The 10000-nt window shown below is 50.2% G+C and overlaps 1 protein-coding gene across 1 annotated transcript in view; it reads left to right on the plus strand.

Moving 5' to 3' along the window:
• Window positions 1-10000, plus strand: part of ablim3 (actin binding LIM protein family, member 3) — an 85679-nt gene that overhangs the window by 50785 nt on the left and 24894 nt on the right. The window contains exons 4-7 of the mRNA XM_061237075.1: window positions 1856-1971; window positions 4951-5077; window positions 5619-5712; window positions 9975-10000. The exon at window positions 9975-10000 is cut by the window's right edge and continues 62 nt beyond it. Of these exons, the coding sequence (XP_061093059.1) occupies window positions 1856-1971; window positions 4951-5077; window positions 5619-5712; window positions 9975-10000 (363 nt within the window). The remainder of the gene's footprint in view (window positions 1-1855; window positions 1972-4950; window positions 5078-5618; window positions 5713-9974) is intronic.

Below are 10000 nucleotides of genomic sequence, written 5' to 3' on the forward strand. Positions count from 1 at the left end.
AAGCACACATACATATGCATACACACACTCACACTCTCACACACACGACACACACTCTCATACACACAACACACACATGCACACACACACACGCATGCTCTCTCACACACACACGACACACACTCTCACACACACACACGACACACACTCTCATACACACAACACGCACACGCACACACACGCACACACACACACGCATGCTCTCTCACACACACAGCAGGGCGCATACATGCATGTCATGTTCTGTTGTGGTAAAAGCCCAGTGGGGTGTGGGTGGGTGGGGGGGATGTTGGGCGGGTTACCATGGAGACGGCTATGTTCCAATCTTTTACAGAAATGAACAATAAGAGACGTCTCTAAATCCCAATTTACGGAATTGGCGGGAATAATCCCTTTAGTTCCTTTAGTGTTGGTTGTGTGGGAGACAGTTCCCCCCGGAGCTCTGGAGCTCTGTCACACAGAGCCGTGAGTGTGTGTGTGTGTGTGAGAGTGTGTGTGAGTGTGTGTGAGTGGGAGTGTGTGTGTGTGTGTGTGTGTGTGTGTGTGAGTGTGTGTGAGTGGGAGTGTGTGTGTGAGTGTGTGTGAGTGGGAGTGTGTGTGTGTGTGTGTCTGTGTGCTTGAGAGAGTGTGTGTATGTGTGTCTGTGTGTGTCTGTGTGTGAGAGTGTGTGTGAGTGTGTGTTTTCTGTGAGAATGTGTGTGTGTGTGAGTGTGTGTGTGTTTCCACCTCATTTCTTCACAGTTGTACATTGTACATCAGTTCCACAGTTATCAAAAGTAAGAATTATGAAATAGTTATCAAAAAAAATAATTATCCTAATCTTCAAACATCTCCCTCCACAGATGACTTATAATGTCAAAGATCCACTGAAGGCAGTCATTTCCGATAGGAAAACATCAGTTACTCTGTAATTGGACACAAATGGGGTTCAGTAATGTGTTCTAGTTTTCTAGTGTCATTGGCTTGTGAACCCAGATTTAACGTCTCACACAACACAGCTCCAGTCACTTCTTCATCCGAGAGCTTCAGATCCTCTCCCTGTGTCTTTCTCTGTGTCCCCATCTCTCTCTCTCCCTCCCCTCTCTCCTTCCTCACTCTCTCTCTCCCTCCCCTCTCTCCTTCCTCACTCTCTCTCTCCCTCCTCTCTTTTTTTCTCTCTCTCTCTCTCTTCTCTTTTCTCTGCTGTTAAGCAGGGACAAACCTAGATGGTCATTCTGGTGTCGTGTGTGTGCGTGTGTGTGTGTGCATGTGTGCATGCGTGTTTGTGTATGTGAGTGTGTGAGTGTGTGTGTGTGAGAGAGAGACAGTGTGTGTGTGTGTGTGTGTGTGTGAGAGAGAGAGAGAGAGAGAGAGAGAGAGAGCGAGACAGGGAGAGTGTGTGTGTGAGTATGTGTGTGTGAGAGAGAGAGTGTGTGTGTGTGTGTGTACGCACGCTGACATGTGTAATATTTCTGGGCTGTTATAAGCTCTGTGTGTTTCAGAGTTTTGGGTGTTCCGGAAGAAATCCGTAGCAGGCAGGAGGGAGTAATCCCTGGGATTATGGAATGGGCAGAATGTTCTGTGATGTTCTGGAACAAACTCTGTTGAACAGAAAGTTCGCCCTGAAAACTTTATGCATCAGGAAAGTCTTTAAATGTGTGTGGGATGGGAATGTTGTCACAGGGATGGGAATGTTGTTGTGGGGATGGGAATGTTGTTGTGGCAATGAGAATGTTTGCATGGGGGACAGGAATTTGGCTCTCCTAAATGAATCTATTGTATTGAGTTACAGCGTGTGATTGGTCGGTTTAAATGTGCACGGTGCCCTCCGGGTTGCGTTCTGAGCCCTGATTGGCCGTTCTGTCTGGTGTTGCAGGAAACCGTTCCCCATCGGGGACAGAGTGACGTTCAGCGGGAAGGACTGCGTCTGCCAGCACTGCACGCCCAGCCTGGGCACCCCCAGCGAGCCAATCAAAATCCACGGGCCCAGCCGTGAGTCTGCTGCTGCTCCTAGACACCGCCAAACTCTCCTCCTCTCCTCCTCTCCTCCTCTCCTCCTCTCCTCCTCTACTTCTCTCCTCCTCTCCTCCTCTACTTCTCTCCTCCTCTCCTCCTCTCCTTCTCTCCTCCTCTCCTCCTCTCCTCCTCTACTTCTCTCCTCCTCTCCTCCTCTACTTCTCTCCTCCTCTCCTCCTCTACTTCTCTCCTCCTCTCCTCCTCTCCTTCTCTCCTCCTCTCCTCCTCTCCTCCTCTACTTCTCTCCTCCTCTCCTCCTCTACTTCTCTCCTCCTCTCCTCCTCTCCTCCTCTCCTCATCTCCTCCTCTCCTCCTCTCCTCCTCTCCTCATCTCCTCCTCTCCTCCTCTCCTCCATCACGTTCATCTCTCCATCACTCTCTCCTCCTCTCTCTCCATCTCTCCATCATCCTCTCCTCCATCACGTTCATCTCTCCATCACTCTCTCCTCCTCTCTCTCCATCTCTCCATCATCCTCTCCTCCATCATGTTCATCTCTCCATCACCCTCCCCCCCCTCCGTCCCCATCTGTTACTCCTCCGTGGGCTGTTTAAATCAAACCGCATTTATTCCTGCAGGTTTTTTTAAACCCTCTGACTCACAGGGCTGATGGGATAGCTGGAGGACCCCCCATAATGCACCAGTCACACTGATGATACGAATGAACCCTATTTACAGTGCTTTTTAATGATTGTGTTCAAAGCCTAACGCAGACGGCGCAGTCTGTAAGTATTTGGACAGTGACACAGTATTTGTTGCTTGGCCGTGTTCTCCCGCACATTGGATTTGAAATGCCGTAATGATCATGAGGTTTAAGTACCGACTGTCACTTTTCATTTGAGGGTACATTCATATTGGTATTGATCTTTTGCTCTGTATTGGAATTAGAGCCCTTTTCATGCATAGTCCCCCCATTTAAGGGCATCATAATTTTAGTAGTTTGGGACTAATGGTGTTGCCTGCTGTTTCTGATCAGTCCGGTGTATTTCATTGCTTCCTTAGTGCCGGTATAAGAAAGCTTTCAGTATCTAGTCTTGATTCTAGGCTCTTGATTGCCTTTGGAGTCTGTTATTGCCGTTTGTCAACATGAAGCCCAGAGTTATGCCAGCAACAGTCAGGGAAGCCAGTGTGAGGCTGAAAAATAAACAGTCAGAGACATATGCCGAACAATAAGCTTACCACAGCAAACTGTTTGGAAAATCATTAAGAAGAGAAAACCTGAGATTTTGAACGACTCACCTCAACAACCAGCTCTTAAGAAAAGGACCAATCAGAGCTCAAAACATCAACCCCAGGTAAAGATTTCATTTGGGCACAGAATTCTTTCCCGGGATGAGCGGAAGTCTTTCGCTGGATGAGCAGAAGTCTTTATTTATTTGGCCTCCTTCCTGCTTGGCTCCGGGCGGAGCTGCGGTGGACGTGGCGATGAAGAAGGATTGCCCGTTTGCTGTCAGGCGGGCTGTCAGCGGCCAATCAGCTGTCAGCCCGTAATTGCTGTGGGAGTTTGGAGAAGGCCCTGCTGAAAAGAACTCAATATCCCAGAAGCACACCAGTCATTCGCTGCAACGAGTCAATTATGTTCGTGAGAGGCAGTGGTGATCGAGAGGGGGGGGGGGGGGTGATGGCTGATGTCTGGAGGGGGGGGGGGGGGTGGGTTGGGGGGCGTCAACATGCCTGACACCCCATTAATTGCTCTCATCTTCTAATGGGCCCTCGTTAATCTATCTGTCAGAACCACTTCCTGTAACACATTTCACATTGCACAATTTATATCCACAATCCCCTCTGTCCCCTACAGAAGGGAGGCATTGATCACAGAGTGACAGGTTTCAGCCTGGAGCGCACGTGTGTGTGAGTGTGGGTGTGTGTGTGTGAGTGTGTGTCTGTCTGTGTGTGTGTGTGTGTGTGTGTGTGTGAGTGTGTGTGTGTGTGTGTGTGAGTGTGTGTGAGTGTGAGTGTGTGTGTGTGTGAGTGTGTGTGTGTGTGTGTGTGTGTGTGTGAGTGTGTCTGTGTGTGTGTGTGTGTGTGTGTGTGTGAGTGTGTCTGTGTGTGTGTGTGTGTGAGAGTGTGGGTGGGTGTGTGTGAGTGTGTGTCTGTCTGTGTGTGTGTGTGTGTGTGTGTGTGTGAGTGTGTGTGTGTGAGTGTGTTTGTGTATGAGTGTGTGTGTCTGTGTGTGTGTGTGAGTGTGTGTGTGTGTGTGTGAGTGTGTGTGTGTTTGTGTGTGTGAGTGTGTGTGTGTGTGTGTGTGTGTGTGAGTGTGTGTGTGTGTGTGTGAGTGTGTGTGTGTTTGTGTGTGTGTTTGTGTGAGTGTGTGTGTGTGTGTGTAAATGGTGCCTGTTTTAGAGAGGAGACAGAGAGCAGTAGAGTTCTCTCTGGGGGCTCGAGGGCAGTGACGCTAAACACCGTCAAATGAGAGCAGCAGACTGCACCATCCGCCACGGAGTCACAGACTCACTCCTGCAGAGACTCACTCCTGCAGTCACTGAGACTCGCTCCTGCAGAGACTCACTCCTGCAGTCACTGAGACTCACTCCTGCAGAGACTCACTCCTGCAGTCACTGAGACTCACATATGTGCTTCTGATGCTGTGGACCCAGGCCAGCAGGGTTTGATTGGCGTTTGTGGTGGCCGGGGTTTGTGATGCAAGTATTTTTTGGTTTAGTGGGGTCGCCCTGTTGCTCTCGCTCAGCTCAGCACTGATTGGCCGTTTTAAATCTCCAAACTGTACCATGAAGATGAAAAGGGACACACTGGGAAATGAAACAGAGCTGCAGGTGGGCTGGGGAGAGTGGGCAGAAGCTGTTATCTCAGGAGATGGAAGGTCCCTGGTGTTCCTTCTGAAGGGAATGGGAACTCCCACTACTGTGGAGGAAATTAGAGGTCATTCTCCATCTCTCTCTCTCTCTCTCTCTCTCTCTCTCCCCCTCCCTCCCTCTCCCTCTCTCTCTCTCTCTCAGACTGTGCGGGGTGTCAGGAGGAGATTAAGCAGGGCCAGTCTCTGCTCGCTCTGGAGAAGCAGTGGCACGTCAGCTGCTTCAAGTGCCAGACCTGCGCCGCCGTCCTCACCGGGGAGTACATCAGCAAGTACGGGTCACTTCCTGCCGAGGCCACGCCCCCCCGATTACAGCTTCCTGTCCCCAAGTCCTGCACATTTATCTGATCAGTAGCCGGTGGCTCAACTCTATAGCTCTCAGATCATCAAATCTTGGTCCTCGAGGACTGAATACAGTGGTTTTCCACCCTCCCTTTACCTGGGAGTCAGGTGTGAAGACAGTCAATTACCCAGGAGAAAAGAGAAACAGGGCTGGATTTGGATTTGAGGGCCAGATTTGATGGTCCCTGCTGTACCCCTATGCTAATGTAAACATAATTTCAGGCTATAGCCTGGGTGCTAAGGTGCATGCCTGGGGCCTGGAAGGTTCAAGTCCCAGTGCAGACACAATAAGATCTGTGCAGCTGTTGGGGGATTGGACCCTGCTTAGTCTTATCAACTGGAAGTCGCTTTGGATAAAAGCATTAGCTAAATAACGGTAATGTAATGTAATAATGATAATGTGACAGAATGTGACAGAGTGCTTCTCGGTGATGTGTTGAGTAAGACCTGTGACCTCTTCCTCTCTGTCAGGGATGGAGTCCCGTACTGTGAGATGGATTACCACGCCCAGTTCGGCATCAAGTGTGAGACCTGCAGCAGGTACATCAGCGGGAGAGTGCTGGAGGTGAGTCACTGCTCTGAGTCTCTGCTCTGAGTCTCTGCTCTGAGTCACTGCTCTGAGTCTCTGCTCTGAGTCTCTGCTCTGAGTCTCTGTCCTGAGTCTCTGCCCCATGTCTCTGCTCTGAGTCTCTGCCCTGAGTCTCTGCCCTGAGTCACTGCTCTGAGTCACTGTCCTGAGTCACTGCCCCGTGTCTCTGCTCTGAGTCTCTGCCCTGAGTCTCTGCCCTGAGTCACTGCTCTGAGTCACTGTCCTGAGTCACTGCCCCGTGTCTCTGCTCTGAGTCTCTGCCCTGAGTCTCTGCCCTGAGTCTCTGCCCTGAGTCTCTGCCCTGAGTCTCTGCCCTGAGTCACTGCTCTGAGTCACTGTCCTGAGTCACTGCCCCGTGTCACTGCTCTGAGTCACTGTCCTGAGTCTCTGCCCTGAGTCACTGCTCTGAGTCTCTGCTCTGAGTCTCTGCCCTGAGTCTCTGCCCTGAGTCTCTGCCCTGAGTCTCTGCCCTGAGTCACTGCTCTGAGTCACTGTCCTGAGTCACTGCCCCGTGTCACTGCTCTGAGTCTCTGCCCTGAGTCTCTGCCCTGAGTCACTGCCCTGAGTCTCTGCCCTGAGTCTCTGCCCTGAGTCACTGCCCTGAGTCTCTGCCCTGAGTCTCTGCTCTGAGTCTCTGCCCTGAGTCTCTGCCCTGAGTCTCTGCCCTGAGTCTCTGCCCTGAGTCACTGCTCTGAGTCACTGCTCTGAGTCTCTGCTCTGAGTCACTGCTCTGAGTCTCTGCAGCTAGTCAGCGGGAGCAGCAGTCAATGGGCAGCGTGTCCCTGAGCAGACAGCCTCCGGCCGGGTTCTGCATCCGATAGGTGCTGTCGGTTTATTTACGCATTTCATCGATCGGCGTTTTTTGTGCTGCTAAAACCTCAGGTCGAGCCGTTAGTATTTTGTAACTGTAGACGTGTGTGAACTCCTCTGAGTTCATCTGTCCTCCGCGCTCCCTCTGTGGGATCTGCACACCGGTGAGCTCAGACAGGTAGAGAGTTCTCAGGTGAACGCACCGGTGAACCTGGACTTAAGGTGCTACAAGACAGTCGGGAGGACGTGATGAGCATCCCAGCTGGGGAGCAACACTAAACCCCAATACTGGGCTTACACTGGGGCGGGATGGGACTGGGGTTTGGACAGAATGTGACTGGGGTTGGAGCAGGATGTGACTGGGGTTGGAGCATGATGTGACTGGGTTTGGAGCAGGATGTGACTGGGTTTGGAGCAGGATGTGACTGGGGTTTAGACAGGATGTGACTGGGTTTGGACAGGATGTGACCGGGGTTTGGAGAGGATGTGACTGGCGTTGGACCAGGATGTGACTGGCATTTTGACAGGATGTGACTGGCGTTTGGACAGGATGTGACTGACGTTTGGACAGGATGTGACTGGGGTTGAAGCAGGATGTGACTGGGGTTTGGACAGGATGTGACTGGGTTTGGAGCAGGATGTGACTGGGGTTGGAGCAGGATGTGACTGGGGTTTGGACAGGATGTGACTGGGTTTGGAGCAGGATGTGACTGGGTTTGGACAGGATGTGACTGGGGTTGGAGCAGGATGTGACTGGGGTTTGGACAGGATGTGACTGGGTTTGGAGCAGGATGTGACTGGGGTTAGACAGGATGTGACTGGGGTTGGAGCAGGATGTGACTGGAGTTGGAGCAGGATGTGACTGGGGTTGGAGCAGGATGTGACTGGGGGTCTGATCAACAAGCTCCTCCCCAGGCTGTGTGGGCCTGTTCATGAGCCTGGAGGAATTATTTTTATTCATTTTTAGAATGTTCATTAGCACTCATTGTATCAATGTACTGCATTTTAGGAGCTTTATCGTTCCTTTCTGAAGTGCACTTACCGTGCTTTAGCAATAACTTTCATGCAGATAAACCATCTCTTATCAGAGGGGAGAGAGAGGAGAGAGAGGGAGAGAGAAAAAGAGGAAGAGAGAGAGAGGAGAGGGAGAGAGAGGGAGAGAGAGAGACGAGGGAAAGAGAGAGAGGAGAGGGAGAGGGAAAGGAGATAAGAAGGGAACAGGCTGCTGAGACAGATATGGGGGAGGAAAAGAATGAGAGAACGGGGTCAAGGACAGAGAGAACGAAAGAGACGGGGTGAGGAGGGGGGAGGGGGCCCCCTCTGGCTACAGGCTGTAATCAGCACTGTCACTCCTCTGTGGGTTCAACGGGACCTCGCTAACGATCTCAGCGAACACTCCTGTGTATGTACGTGTGTGTTCAGTGTGTGTGTTTGTGTGCATGTATGTGTGTGTTCAGTGTGTGTGTGTGTGTGCATGTATGTGTGTGTTCAGTGTGTGTGTTTGTGTGTATGTGCGGGTCTTTAGTGTGTGTGTTTGTGTGCATGTATGTGTGTGTTCAGTGTGTGTGTTTGTGTGCATGTATGTGTGTGTTCAGTGTGTGTGTGTGTGTGCATGTATGTGTGTGTTCAGTGTGTGTGTGTGTGTGCATGTATGTGTGTGTTCAGTGTGTGTGTGTGTGTGCATGTATGTGTGTGTTCAGTGTGTGTGTTTGTGTGCATGTACGTGTGTGTTCAGTGTGTGTGTTTGTGTGCATGTATATGTGTGTTCAGTTTGTGTGCATGTATGTGTGTGTTCAGTGTGTGTGTTTGTGTGTATGTACGTGTCTTTAGTGTGTGTGTTTGTGTGCATGTATGTGTGTGTTCAGTGTGTGTGTTTGTGTGTATGTACGTGTCTTTAGTGTGTGTGTTTGTGTGCATGTATGTGTGTGTTCAGTGTGTGTGTTTGTGTGTATGTACGTGTCTTTAGTGTGTGTGTTTGTGTATATGTATATGTGTGTTTGCGTGTGATAATGATAATGGATGGCTGTAAATAATCCATGAAACCACACACACACACACACACTCACACACACACAGTATTAATATCCTTTTCTGTAGTTGCTGTTCCTTTTGTGAACCTGCTGAACCGACTTTATCCCCCCCCAAACACCGGAGTCTGCCAGTGATAAGAACATGTGCATTTTGAATAGAACACCATTGATATAGTTTACTTTCCAGCATAATTTATTCAACATCATTACAGTTTTAATGTGTGTTTTTATTGTCCCAGACAGTTTTGTGTGCAGTGAAAGTAATCTTCGATGTTTAGAGATTTTACCCGCTGGCTTTAAAATGGCTGATATCAGGCCAGCCAGACGGTCTAAAGCAGGAAAATACACAAAAACACAAAAACACAGTAACATAAGCAGCTCATGTACGTGTGTATATTAGCTGTGTTTTTATTTTCACTCATTTTATTCTTGTTTGTAAAAATTGCAGATTTGGTGCACGCAGCCTGCAGTCAAGGAAATAAGTTACTGGCACATTATAACTGAAATATGGTTTGATTGTTATTGTGGGAGAAAGAAAAACACTTTAAAATGAATCTGTTTCTATGAGCTGCCTCTGAAAACAATATCGCTGTGTCACTGTTTTAGTGTGTCTGCAGTGGCCCTCCAACCCTGAGAATGTCTGGTATAAATGTGTCTGTAAAACTGTCCCTGGCGGTTTGGGTCTGCTCCAGAGAGCTCTGGAGTCCTGCTTCAGCCCTGGGCTGGCGGCCATCTTGAGTGCAGTGGGAGGGTTCTGCCATGGTCCACCTGGGCGCTCACGCCCTCTGCTTCACCTGTCCGTCTGTTCACCTGTCCGCTTACACCTGTTCACCTGTCCGCTTACACCTGTTCACCTGTCCGCTTACACCTGTTCACCTGTCCGCTTACACCTGTTCACCTGTCCGCTTACACCTGATCACCTGTCCGCTTACACCTGTTCACCTGTCCGCTTACACCTGTTCACCTGTCCGCTTACACCTGTTCACCTGTCCGCTTACACCTGATCACCTGTCCGCTTACACCTGTTCACCTGTCCGCTTACACCTGTTCACCTGTCCGCTTACACCTGTTCACCTGTCCGCTTACACCTGATCACCTGTCCGCTTACACCTGTTCACCTGTCTGCCTGATCACCTGTCCGTCTGATCACCTGTCCGGCAGCGGGTAATACAGCACAGTAAACAGGGTGCTGGGCTCTTAACCGCAGGGTCATGGGTTTGAGTCCCACATGGATTTTCTCCAGGGAATGTTTTATTTTAGCCCTTCTCACCTCTGCTCCCCATCGCTCTCCCTGCTGGTGGGGTTACTGTTGTTGTTGCTTGTGTTTAGTTTTTTGATGCCCAATCAGATTGTCCCAATAAAGGGTTTAAAAGTGTTCTCTCTCTGCCCCTCTCTGAGGCGGGGGGGAAGCACTACCACCCTAC

The sequence above is a fragment of the Conger conger genome, chromosome 3 (assembly GCF_963514075.1).
Source record: "Conger conger chromosome 3, fConCon1.1, whole genome shotgun sequence".
Lineage (NCBI taxonomy): Eukaryota > Metazoa > Chordata > Actinopteri > Anguilliformes > Congridae > Conger > Conger conger.